The sequence below is a fragment of the Lithobates pipiens genome, unplaced genomic scaffold (assembly GCF_037356315.1).
Source record: "Lithobates pipiens isolate NorthernLeopardFrog02 unplaced genomic scaffold, aLitPip1_a1.2 Scaffold_27, whole genome shotgun sequence".
In the NCBI taxonomy this organism is placed as follows: Eukaryota; Metazoa; Chordata; class Amphibia; order Anura; family Ranidae; genus Lithobates; species Lithobates pipiens.
In genome coordinates this window covers 231,450,671-231,465,039 of record NW_027507788.1, presented here as the reverse complement: position 1 = coordinate 231,465,039, position 14,369 = coordinate 231,450,671, and the positions used below count along the sequence as shown (strand labels likewise).

Genomic DNA, 14,369 nt, shown 5'->3' with positions numbered 1-14,369 from the left:
AAGGATTATACTGGGGGACAGACTGACCTGGGGAGAGGTGGAAGGATTATACTGGGGGACAGACTGACTTGGGGAGAGGTGGAAGGACTATACTGAGGGACAGACTGACCTGGGGGTTGGGGGATTAACTGGGGGCAGACTGACCTGGGGGGAGATTGGAGGATTATACTGGGGTACAGACTGACCCGGGAGGAGGTGGAAGGATTATACTGGGGGACAGACTGACATGGGAGGAGGTGGAAGGATTATACTGGGGGACAGACTGACCTGGGAGGAGGTGGAAGGATTATACTGGGGGACAGACTGACATGGGAGGAGGTGGAAGGATTATACTGGGGGACAGACTGACCTGGGGGAGATTGGAGGATTATACTGGGGGACAGACTGACCTGGGAGGAGGTGGAAGGATTATACTGGGGGACAGACTGACATGGGAGGAGTGGAAGGATTATACTGGGGGACAGACTGACCTGGGGGGAGATTGGAGGATTATACTGGGAGGAGGTGGAAGGATTATACTGGGGGACAGACTGACCTGGGGGAGATTGGAGGATTATACTGGGTGACAGACTGACCTGGGAGGAGGTGGAAGGATTATACTGGGGGACAGACTGACCTGGGGGGAGGTGGAAGGATTATACTGGGGGACAGATTGACATGGGAGGAGGTAGAAGGATTATACTGGGGGACAGACTGACCTGGGGGAGATTGGAGGATTATTCTGGGGAACAGACTGACCTGGGAGGAGGTGGAAGGATTATACTGGGGGACAGACTGACCTGGGAGGAGGTGGAAGGATTATACTGGGGGACAGACTGACCTGGGGGGAGATTGGAGGATTATACTGGGGGAGAGGCTGACCTGGGAGGAGGTGGAAGGATTATACTGGGGGACAGAATGACCTGGGGGAGATTGGAGGATTATACTGGGGGACAGACTGACCTGGGAGGAGGTGGAAGGATTATACTGGGGGAAAACTGACCTGGGGGGAGGTGGAAGGATTATACTGGGGGACAGACTGACCTGGGGGGAGATTGGAGGATTATACTGGGGGACAGACTGACCTGGGGGAAGATTGGAGGATTATACTGAGGGACAGACTGACCTGGGGGAGGTGGAAGGATTATACTGGGGGACAGACTGACCTGGGGGGATTAACTGGGGACAGACTAACCTGGGGGGAGGTGGAAGGATTATACTGGGGACAGACTGACCTGGGGGGAGGTGGAAGGATAACACTGGGGGACAGACTGGCCTGGGGAGAGGTGGAAGAACTATACTGAGGGACAGACTGACCTGGGGGTTGGGGGATTAACTGGGGACAGACTAACCTGGGGGAAGGTGGAAGGATTATACTGGGGGACAGACTGGCCTGGGGGGATTAACTGGGGGAAGGCTGACCTGGAAAGATTATACTGGGGGACAGATTGGCCTGGAGGAAATGATTATTTTGGGGGGCAGACTGACCCAGGGGAAGGATTATACTGGGGACAGACTGACCCGGGGGAACGATTATACTGGGGGACAGACTGATCTGGGAGAGGTGGAAGGATTATACTGGGGGACAGATTGACCTGGGGAGAGGTGGAAGGATTATACTGGGGGAAAACTGACCTGGGGGAAGGTGGAAGGATTATACTGAGGGACAGACTGACCTGGGGGTTGGGGGATTAACTGTGGGCAGACTGACCAGAGGGGAGGTGGAAGGGTAATACTGGGGGAAAACTGACCTGGGGGGAGGTGGAAGGATTATACTGAGGGACAGACTGATCTGGGGGGAGGTGGAATGATTATACTGGGGGACAGACTGACCTGGGGAGAGGTGGAAGGATTATACTGAGGGACCTGGGGGAAGGTGGAAGGATTATACTGGGGGGACAGACTGACTTGGGGAGAGGTGGAAGGACTATACTGAGGGACAGACTGACCTGGGTGTTGGGGGATTAACTGGGGTCAGACTGGCCTGGGGGGAGATTGGAGGATTATACTGGGGGACAGACTGTCCTGGGAGGAGGTGGAAGGATTATACTGGGGGACAGACTGACCTTGGAGGAGGTGGAAGGATTATACTAGGGGACAGACTGACATGGGAGGAGGTGGAAGGATTATACTGGGGGACAGACTGACCTGGGGGGAGATTGAAGGATTATACTGGGGGACAGACTGACATGGGAGGAGGTGGAAGGATTATACTGGGGGACAGACTGACCTGGGGGGAGGTGGAAGGATTATACTGGGGGACAGACTGACATGGGGGAGATTGGAGGATTATACTGGGGGACAGACTGACCTGGGAGGAGGTGGAACGATTATACTGGGGGACAGACTGACCTAGGGGGAGATTGGAGGATTATACTGGGGGACAGACTGGCCTGGGAGGAGGTGGAAGGATTATACTGGGGGAAAAACTGACCTGGGGGGGTGAAAGGATTATACTGAGGGACAGACTGACCTGGGGGGGAGGAAGGATTATACTGGGGGACAGACTGACCTGGGGGGAGATTGGAGGATTATACTGGGGGACAGACTGACCTGGGGGGAGATTGGAGGATTATACTGAGGGACAGACTGACCTGGGGGAGGTGGAAGGATTATACTGGGGGACAGACTGACCTGGGGGGATTAACTGGGGACAGACTAACCTGGGGGGAGGTGGAAGGATTATACTGGGGGACAGACTGACCTGGGGGGAGGTGGAAGGATTATACTGGGGGACAGACTGGCCTGGGGGGAGGTGGAAGAACTATACTGAGGGACAGACTGAACTGGGGGTTGGGGGATTACCTGGGGATAGACTAACCTGGGGGGAGGTGGAAGGATTATATTGGGGGACAGACTGGCCTGGGGGGGATTAACTGGGGGCAGGCTGACCTGGAAAGATTATACTGGGGGACAGATTGACCTGGAGGAAATTATTATTTTGGGGGGCAGGCTGACCCAGGGGAAGGATTATACTGGGGACCGACTGACCCGGGGGAAGGATTATACTGGGGGACAGACTGACCCCGGGGGAAGGATTATACTGGGGACAGACTAACCTTGTTATATTTAATCATGCCCCTTAAAACCCTCCCACCGTTAACACAATTTTGCCACACTCACTGTTCACCCTGGCACACTATACTTGCTGCATTCGTCTTTTACTTGCTGTTCCCAAAGATACCCTAGGCTTTTTACAATACTAGCAATGTCCCTGGCACAATGAAAACCATGTTCACTTTTTTTTTATCAAGTAACGGGGCCAAAGTTATTGCATGCAGGCCTACCGATTTCATAAAACACCCGTGTGTGTCTATTTGTGTTTGTAAGGGGGGGAGGGTGATGTGAAGGTGGGCAAAGGACATTACTGGGTGGAGGGGAGGCAGGGGACCCTACTGTGATACACTGTGTTCGTTATGCTATTTTTTTTTTTTTTGGGGGGGGGGGGGGGTTGATAGTTAATTCTCTCTGGCCTGTATGGACTGTGCTGCTAAGGGCCCTCAGTGTGGCTGATGACATTCCATCTGTGGAGCGCTGAGATGGGAGATCTGGTGTGGGAGCACAGCAGGGTAAAGAACTACAATAACCCTAAGGCAAGCTCTGGTTAGAGGCAAGTTTAAGGTGGTTGTATACCCCTAATGCGGAAGTTGTACCTATAGTAAGGCTTGCCTATAGGTACTGTAAATATCTCCTAAACATGCACCATTTGGGAGATATTTACCTTGTAGTGCGCTTCTCTATCAAGTGCTGTGAGGCCGTAGTCCTGGAGGTGGAAGGATTATACTGGGGGACAGACTGACCTGGGGGGAGGTAGAAGGATTATACTGGGGGACAGACTGACCTGGGGGAGATTGGAGGATTATTCTGGGGAACAGACTGACCTGGGAGGAGGTGGAAGGATTATACTGGGGGACAGACTGACCTGGGAGGAGGTGGAAGGATTATACTGGGGGACAGACTGACCTGGGGGAGATTGGAGGATTATTCTGGGGAACAGACTGACCTGGGAGGAGGTGGAAGGATTATACTGGGGGACAGACTGACCTGGGAGGAGGTGGAAGGATTATACTGGGGGACAGACTGACCTGGGGGGAGATTGGAGGATTATACTGGGGGACAGACTGACCTGGGGGGAGGTGGAAGGATTATACTGGGGGACAGATTGACATGGGAGGAGGTAGAAGGATTATACTGGGGGACAGACTGACCTGGGGGAGATTGGAGGATTATTCTGGGGAACAGACTGACCTGGGAGGAGGTGGAAGGATTATACTGGGGGACAGACTGACCTGGGAGGAGGTGGAAGGATTATACTGGGGGACAGACTGACCTGGGGGGAGATTGGAGGATTATACTGGGGGACAGGCTGACCTGGGAGGAGGTGGAAGGATTATACTGGGCGACAGAATGACCTGGGGGAGATTGGAGGATTATACTGGGGGGCAGACTGACCTGGAAGGAGGTGGAAGGATTATACTGGGGGAAAACTGACCTGGGGGGAGGTGGAAGGATTATACTGGGGGACAGACTGACCTGGGGGGAGATTGGAGGATTATACTGGGGGACAGACTGACCTGGGGGAAGATTTGAGGATTATACTGAGGGACAGACTGACCTGGGGGAGGTGGAAGGATTATACTGGGGGACAGACTGACCTGGGGGGATTAACTGGGGACAAACTAACCTGGGGGGAGGTGGAAGGATTATACTGGGGACAGACTGACCTGGGGGGAGGTGGAAGGATAACACTGGGGGACAGACTGGCCTGGGGAGAGGTGGAAGAACTATACTGAGGGACAGACTGACCTGGGGGTTGGGGGATTAACTGGGGACAGACTAACCTGGGGGGAGGTGGAAGGATTATACTGGGGGACAGACTGGCCTGGGGGGATTAACTGGGGGAAGGCTGACCTGGAAAGATTATACTGGGGGACAGATTGGCCTGGAGGAAATGATTATTTTGGGGGGCAGACTGACCCAGGGGAAGGATTATACTGGGGACAGACTGACCCGGGGGAACGATTATACTGGGGGACAGACTGATCTGGGGGAGGTGGAAGGATTATACTGGGGGACAGATTGACCTGGGGAGAGGTGGAAGGATTATACTGGGGGAAAACTGACCTGGGGGAAGGTGGAAGGATTATACTGAGGGACAGACTGACCTGGGGGTTGGGGGATTAACTGTGGGCAGACTGACCAGAGGGGAGGTGGAAGGGTAATACTGGGGGAAAACTGACCTGGGGGGAGGTGGAAGGATTATACTGAGGGACAGACTGATCTGGGGGGAGGTGGAATGATTATACTGGGGGACAGACTGACCTGGGGAGAGGTGGAAGGATTATACTGAGGGACCTGGGGGAAGGTGGAAGGATTATACTGGGGGGACAGACTGACTTGGGGAGAGGTGGAAGGACTATACTGAGGGACAGACTGACCTGGGTGTTGGGGGATTAACTGGGGTCAGACTGGCCTGGGGGGAGATTGGAGGATTATACTGGGGGACAGACTGACCTGGGAGGAGGTGGAAGGATTATACTGGGGGACAGACTGACCTTGGAGGAGGTGGAAGGATTATACTGGGGGACAGACTGACATGGGAGGAGGTGGAAGGATTATACTGGGGGACAGACTGACCTGGGGGGAGATTGAAGGATTATACTGGGGGACAGACTGACATGGGAGGAGGTGGAAGGATTATACTGGGGGACAGACTGACATGGGAGGAGGTGGAAGGATTATACTGGGGGACAGACTGACATGGGGGAGATTGGAGGATTATACTGGGGGACAGACTGACCTGGGAGGAGGTGGAACGATTATACTGGGGGGCAGACTGACATGGGAGGAGTGGAAGGATTATACTGGGGGACAGACTGACCTGGGAGGAGGTGGAAGGATTATACTGGGGGACAGACTGACCTAGGGGGAGATTGGAGGATTATACTGGGGGACAGACTGGCCTGGGAGGAGGTGGAAGGATTATACTGGGGGAAAAACTGACCTGGGGGGGTGAAAGGATTATACTTAGGGACAGACTGACCTGGGGGGGAGGAAGGATTATACTGGGGGACAGACTGACCTGGGGGGAGATTGGAGGATTATACTGGGGGACAGACTGACCTGGGGGGAGATTGGAGGATTATACTGAGGGACAGACTGACCTGGGGGAGGTGGAAGGATTATACTGGGGGACAGACTGACCTGGGGGGATTAACTGGGGACAGACTAACCTGGGGGGAGGTGGAAGGATTATACTGGGGGACAGACTGACCTGGGGGGAGGTGGAAGGATTATACTGGGGGACAGACTGGCCTGGGGGGAGGTGGAAGAACTATACTGAGGGACAGACTGACCTGGGGGTTGGGGGATTAACTGGGGATAGACTAACCTGGGGGGAGGTGGAAGGATTATATTGGGGGACAGACTGGCCTGGGGGGGATTAACTGGGGGCAGGCTGACCTGGAAAGATTATACTGGGGGACAGATTGACCTGGAGGAAATTATTATTTTGGGGGGCAGGCTGACCCAGGGGAAGGATTATACTGGGGACCGACTGACCCGGGGGAAGGATTATACTGGGGGACAGACTGACCCCGGGGGAAGGATTATACTGGGGACAGACTAACCTTGTTATATTTAATCATGCCCCTTAAAACCCTCCCACCGTTAACACAATTTTGCCACACTCACTGTTCACCCTGGCACACTATACTTGCTGCATTCGTCATTTACTTGCTGTTCCCAAAGATACCCTAGGCTTTTTACAATACTAGCAATGTCCCTGGCACAATGAAAACCATGTTCACTTTTTTTTTTATCAAGTAACGGGGCCAAAGTTATTGCATGCAGGCCTACCGATTTCATAAAACACCCGTGTGTGTGTGTGTCTATTTGTGTGTGTAAGGGGGGAGGGTGATGTGAAGGTGGGCAAAGGACATTACTGGGTGGAGGGGAGGCAGGATTATACTGGGGGGCAGACTGACCTGGAAGGAGGTGGAAGGATTATACTGGGGGAAAACTGACCTGGGGGGAGGTGGAAGGATTATACTGGGGGACAGACTGACCTGGGGGGAGATTGGAGGATTATACTGGGGGACAGACTGACCTGGGGGAAGATTTGAGGATTATACTGAGGGACAGACTGACCTGGGGGAGGTGGAAGGATTATACTGGGGGACAGACTGACCTGGGGGGATTAACTGGGGACAAACTAACCTGGGGGGAGGTGGAAGGATTATACTGGGGACAGACTGACCTGGGGGGAGGTGGAAGGATAACACTGGGGGACAGACTGGCCTGGGGAGAGGTGGAAGAACTATACTGAGGGACAGACTGACCTGGGGGTTGGGGGATTAACTGGGGACAGACTAACCTGGGGGAGGTGGAAGGATTATACTGGGGGACAGACTGGCCTGGGGGGATTAACTGGGGGAAGGCTGACCTGGAAAGATTATACTGGGGGACAGATTGGCCTGGAGGAAATGATTATTTTGGGGGGCAGACTGACCCAGGGGAAGGATTATACTGGGGACAGACTGACCCGGGGGAACGATTATACTGGGGGACAGACTGATCTGGGGGAGGTGGAAGGATTATACTGGGGGACAGATTGACCTGGGGAGAGGTGGAAGGATTATACTGGGGGAAAACTGACCTGGGGGAAGGTGGAAGGATTATACTGAGGGACAGACTGACCTGGGGGTTGGGGGATTAACTGTGGGCAGACTGACCAGAGGGGAGGTGGAAGGGTAATACTGGGGGAAAACTGACCTGGGGGGAGGTGGAAGGATTATACTGAGGGACAGACTGATCTGGGGGGAGGTGGAATGATTATACTGGGGGACAGACTGACCTGGGGAGAGGTGGAAGGATTATACTGAGGGACCTGGGGGAAGGTGGAAGGATTATACTGGGGGGACAGACTGACTTGGGGAGAGGTGGAAGGACTATACTGAGGGACAGACTGACCTGGGTGTTGGGGGATTAACTGGGGTCAGACTGGCCTGGGGGGAGATTGGAGGATTATACTGGGGGACAGACTGACCTGGGAGGAGGTGGAAGGATTATACTGGGGGACAGACTGACCTTGGAGGAGGTGGAAGGATTATACTGGGGGACAGACTGACATGGGAGGAGGTGGAAGGATTATACTGGGGGACAGACTGACCTGGGGGGAGATTGAAGGATTATACTGGGGGACAGACTGACATGGGAGGAGGTGGAAGGATTATACTGGGGGACAGACTGACATGGGAGGAGGTGGAAGGATTATACTGGGGGACAGACTGACATGGGGGAGATTGGAGGATTATACTGGGGGACAGACTGACCTGGGAGGAGGTGGAACGATTATACTGGGGGGCAGACTGACATGGGAGGAGTGGAAGGATTATACTGGGGGACAGACTGACCTGGGAGGAGGTGGAAGGATTATACTGGGGGACAGACTGACCTAGGGGGAGATTGGAGGATTATACTGGGGGACAGACTGGCCTGGGAGGAGGTGGAAGGATTATACTGGGGGAAAAACTGACCTGGGGGGGTGAAAGGATTATACTTAGGGACAGACTGACCTGGGGGGGAGGAAGGATTATACTGGGGGACAGACTGACCTGGGGGGAGATTGGAGGATTATACTGGGGGACAGACTGACCTGGGGGGAGATTGGAGGATTATACTGAGGGACAGACTGACCTGGGGGAGGTGGAAGGATTATACTGGGGGACAGACTGACCTGGGGGGATTAACTGGGGACAGACTAACCTGGGGGGAGGTGGAAGGATTATACTGGGGGACAGACTGACCTGGGGGGAGGTGGAAGGATTATACTGGGGGACAGACTGGCCTGGGGGGAGGTGGAAGAACTATACTGAGGGACAGACTGACCTGGGGGTTGGGGGATTAACTGGGGATAGACTAACCTGGGGGGAGGTGGAAGGATTATATTGGGGGACAGACTGGCCTGGGGGGGATTAACTGGGGGCAGGCTGACCTGGAAAGATTATACTGGGGGACAGATTGACCTGGAGGAAATTATTATTTTGGGGGGCAGGCTGACCCAGGGGAAGGATTATACTGGGGACCGACTGACCCGGGGGAAGGATTATACTGGGGGACAGACTGACCCCGGGGGAAGGATTATACTGGGGACAGACTAACCTTGTTATATTTAATCATGCCCCTTAAAACCCTCCCACCGTTAACACAATTTTGCCACACTCACTGTTCACCCTGGCACACTATACTTGCTGCATTCGTCATTTACTTGCTGTTCCCAAAGATACCCTAGGCTTTTTACAATACTAGCAATGTCCCTGGCACAATGAAAACCATGTTCACTTTTTTTTTTATCAAGTAACGGGGCCAAAGTTATTGCATGCAGGCCTACCGATTTCATAAAACACCCGTGTGTGTGTGTGTCTATTTGTGTGTGTAAGGGGGGAGGGTGATGTGAAGGTGGGCAAAGGACATTACTGGGTGGAGGGGAGGCAGGGGACCCTACTGTGATACACTGTGTTCGTTATGCTATTTTTTTTTTTTTTGGGGGGGGGGGGGTTGATAGTTAATTCTCTCTGGCTGTGCTGCTAAGGGCCCTCAGTGTGGCTGATGACATTCCATCTGTGGAGCGCTGAGATGGGAGATCTGGTGTGGGAGCACAGCAGGGTAAAGAACTACAATAACCCTAAGGCAAGCTCTGGTTAGAGGCAAGTTTAAGGTGGTTGTATACCCCTAATGCGGAAGTTGTACCTATAGTAAGGCTTGCCTATAGGTACTGTAAATATCTCCTAAACATGCACCATTTGGGAGATATTTACCTTGTAGTGCGCTTCTCTATCAAGTGCTGTGAGGCCGTAGTCCACGGCCCCGGTACATACTAGCCCATTATACTTTTACTTTGCTGGGGAAAAAGAGGAAGTAAAACCCGTCAGGGCTTACATCCTCTTTAATCCTTGGCAAGTTGGCAGAAATGGTAATTGGTAATGGAGTGGGCACCACTTTTTGTTCTCCATAGAGCCAATGATTTACTCATCAAGACTCATCCCTGTTTCTCATTAATATGGCCAAACTTGGAAAAAATCCGATAAAATATTTTCCTTACAGACGTTTTTACTTCCTTATTTCGAAGGCTGTAAATAAATGGATTCAACAGCGGAGCAATGACCGTATACATCACAGCAATCAACTTGTCCTCATCCTTTCCATAACTTGATTTGGGCCTCAGGTACATAAAGAAGACTGAGCCATAAAAGATTGTAACCACTATTAGGTGAGAAGTGCAGGTTGAGAAGGCTTTCTTCCTCCGGGACATTGAGCTGATGTTCAGGATTGTTGATATGATCTTGACATAAGAGATTATTGTCAGTATAAGTGAACCAGAAGTCATTCCTCCACCAAAAATGAACACGATAAGTTCATTGAGCCACGTGTCCTTGCAGGCCAGCTTTAATAATACGGGGACATCACAAAAGAAGCTGTTAAGTTTATGAGAATTGCAGAACGGGACGGAGAACGTGAACATGGTGTGAATTAAAGCATTTGACGCGCCGATAATCCATGACCCGGCAATGAGCTGAATGCAGGTTCTCTTGTTCATATTGATGGTGTATAAAAGTGGTTGACATATGGCGTTATATCGGTCATATGACATGGCTGCAAGAAGGTAGAACTCAGTGCCGGCCAAAAACAAGACGCAGTACAACTGAGCAGCACATCCATAGAAAGAGATCCATTTACACTCCGATAGAAGATCTGACAACATTTTGGGAGAAGTTGATGAAATGTAAAAGATTTCTAAAACAGAAAAATTAGCCAGAAAGAAGTACATGGGCTTGTGGAGGTTGGGGCTCAATTTATAGACCAGTATGATGAAGATGTTTCCAGCTAGTGTAATTATGTACATACAAAGGAAGACAATAAAAAGAAAAATCTTAACTTCAGGAATCCCAGAAATTCCCACAAGGTAAAAACCTGTCTTTAAATTATGAGTTTCATTATTCATGGCTGTTCTTTGTTCTGAGAAGGAAGAAGAGAATAAACATATAACAATTACATGCTGAAAAATGAGATATCATAAACGTATGTGTTCCACGTCAGTACATTGACCTCCCCAGGGCTAGACTAATGAAGAGTCAGGAGGGGCGCCCCCTGTGGTTGGGGCAGAGGGCACAGCTGGGGCAGGAGCCTCTCCTGGATCTACATTATCCCGATCATCTGCGATGCTCTGCTGGACTGGATGGTTACAATGACAGCTCAAGCCTTCCCTTTACATTGTGGGATCTCACATGGTTCACACAACTTTTATCCAAGATTCAAACACTTTTATCATGTATTTTTTGGAAAATGAATAAAAGTTGTTCTGAATCTTTGTGAAAAGTTTTAAAAATAGACCCCCCCATTGTGCTTTAAAAAATATCACAGAAGAAATGCTATTCTAGAAAACATAGAAGAGAAAATCTCACCTATCTTTACTAAAAATGAATCAACACTACAGCGAGGAAGCTTTCATTCGAAGAAAGATGAACAGCATAGACCAGCCTTTTCCAGGCACAATGGGGTGCCTTCAGGTTTCTTCAGGGGTGCCTTGGCCAAATGCCTGAAAATTACCCAAAAGTTGCATTGGGTGTATGAAGCCTGTCTTTTAGTTACACAAAGCCACTGGTTTCAGTGTGCACCATTACAACTCTCCAGCCACCAGCATCCTAACATCCAATGACATTATTGGTTGATAAGGAGGACATCAGGCACCTCTAATGTTGGGTATTGTACCTGTGTGGACGTTGCGTTCTGTAGTTTAGTTTTTGGTTTTAATCTTATTTTATTAATGATTTCAGCTATAAAAAACAAGGCTTAAATTTATGATAAAGAAAGATTCCATTGTAACAAGCAAATACATCAATTCAAAGTACGATATACCGTATATTTATTGAGTTCCAAGAGTGTACCTTCCCGAGAAAAAAAATTGCCTCAATGTATAATAAGGTCAGATAACATAATAAAAAATTGAATAGTCATACAGTGCCTTGCAAAAGTATTCACCCCCTTGGCATTTCTTGTGTTTTATTGCCTCACAACCTGGAATAACACGGATTGTTTGAGGATTTGCATCATTTAATTTACAGAACACGCCCACAATTTTGAAGATGTTTTTTATTATTATGAAGCAAACAACAAATAGGGCAAAATAACAGAAAAAGTCAATGTGCATAACTATTCACCCCCTTAAAGTCAATAATTTGTAGAGCCACCTATCACAGCTTCAAGTGGCTTTGGATAAGTCACATCTTACCACTTGCCACATCTTACCACTGGGATTTTTGCCCATTTCTCCTCCTTGCAAAACTGCTCCAGATCCTTCAAGTTGGATGGTTTGCACTTGTGAACAGAAATCTTTAAGTCTGACCACAGATTTTCTATTGGATTGAGGTCTGGGCTTTGACTAGGCAATTCTAACACATTTCCATGTTTCCCCTTTAAACCACTCAAGTGTTGCTTTAGCAGTGTGTTTGAGGTCATTGTCCTGCTGGAATGTGAACCTCCGTCCTTACTAGGGATGAGCTGGGTGTTTGAGTCAAAAACATGTGGGCCGTTCGCGCCATATTCGTGTGGCACTCACGGCCCACAATGCACTGCACCATCGCAGTGCATTGCTGGCTGATGATTGGCCAAGCATGCACTGTGATCTGCGTGCTTGGCCAATCATAGTGCCAGCAGCGAGGAGAGCCATAATTGGCCACAGGCAGGATGCCTATGGCCAATTATAGCTCAGGGAGTTTAGTACACGCCCCACACTATATAAGGCCGCCTACGCGGCGGCCTTGTGTAGTGTGTTGCAGTGTTCAGAGAGATAGGATAGACAGGAACAGCGTCTTCTTTTCTTGTGATTGAACTTAGGACAGTTAGAGTTGGTGTATTGTGCCTCCTGTACAGTATACACCTGAAGCTCCCCCAATTGCTGGTGTTGTTCTGTTCCTATACCACAGTCATCTGCAGCAGATACAATGGGTGTATTGGGCCTCCTACACAGTACACACCTGAAGCTACCCCCAATTCCTGGTGTTGTTCCATTTCTATACCACAGGCATCTGGAGCAGTTACAGTTGGTGTATTGGGCCTCCTGCACAGTATATACCTGAAGCTACCCCCAGTTGCTGGTTTTCCCATCTCCCTGCAGGCCATTAGTATGTCTGGAAGGCGAACAAGGAGAGGCAGACAGGCACGAGCTAATAAAAGAGGGCAAGCAGGCTCTATGTCTAGAGGCAACAGTGCTGGTCGTTGATGCAGTGCATCGCCATGGGACACGCTTGTCATTATTTTCGGCAGCTGGACGTGTTGAGCCGCATCATGTCGAAGACTTGGTAGAGTGGATGACCAAACCCTCCTCATCCTCCTCATCCTCTCTCACCCAGGCTCAGGGTACTAGCAAAGCAGCTGCCAACACATCGTCTTCCCTCCTCTCAATGTCATCAGTCACTCCTTCCCTAGACCCACCACATCCTCCTGAGGAGTCTCCTGAACTCTTTGAGCACAGTGTTGGGTACTTGCTCCAGGAGGATGCCCAGTGTTTTGTGGGCCCTGATGATGATACTCAGCTAGAGGAAGGCAGTAGCGTGAATGCAGAGAGAGGGGATGCTCAAGAAGGACAGCAATCTGGCAGTCATATTCCACAAGCTGCAGCATACTGCCAGGTTTGCTCCAGTGATGAAGAGGGAGGGGATGATGAGGGCACTGACTCCACGTGGGTGCCTGGTAGAGGAGAGAGGAGGAGGCACATCTCCAACGAGGCAGGATGCCCTCCGGGGGCCAGCTTAGGGGCAGCACACCGACTGAATCGCACTGCAGAGCTCCGCCTGTGCAGGGAGCTGCCTCTGCGCGTTATTCTAAAAGTTCTTTGGTGTGGGCCTTTTTTTTGCATCAGATCGCACCGCTGCTATTTGCAACATATGTCTCAAGCGTATCTCGCGTGGTCAAAACATCAGCCGCTTGGGCACCACATGCTTGACCAGACATATGTTGACCTGCCATGCAATTCGTTGGCAAGCGTACCTTAAAGACCCACACCAAAGAACAAAGCGGACCTCTCCTTGCTCCTCATCAGCTGGCATCTCCAACCCCACTAGACCTTCAGTCCTCTCTGAAACCTGCTCTGAGAGGAATGAAGGTGTAGAATTAGGTGTGTCACAGCCAAGTACTTGCGGGCACTCTGCTAGCCCTACAGCGACATCCGATTGTACCAGGCAAATTTCCCTGCCCCAGCTTCTGGACACTCAAAAGAAGTTCACTCCCAGCCATCCACATGCCCAGCGGTTGAATGCTAGCTTGGCTAAATTGCTAGCACTTCAACTGCTGCCTTTTCAGTTGGTAGACTCGGCCCCCTTCCGTGAGTTTGT

General features: G+C 50.9%; 1 protein-coding gene across 1 annotated transcript; it reads right to left on the bottom strand.

Moving 5' to 3' along the window:
- Positions 1-9,590: 9,590 nt before the first annotated feature.
- On the bottom strand, positions 9,591-12,757 carry LOC143934629 (olfactory receptor 5A2-like). The gene has a single exon (XM_077458386.1). It carries the CDS (start codon positions 10,979-10,981, stop codon positions 10,019-10,021), a length of 963 nt encoding a protein of 320 aa, XP_077314512.1. The 5' UTR covers positions 10,982-12,757; the 3' UTR covers positions 9,591-10,018.
- Between the last annotated feature and the right edge of the window lie 1,612 nt (positions 12,758-14,369).

What these genes read in the sequence shown, in the direction of transcription:
- LOC143934629 (XM_077458386.1), bottom strand. Translation starts at nt 10,981, where the DNA reads ATGAATAATGAAACTCATAATTTAAAGACAGGTTTTTACCTTGTGGGA.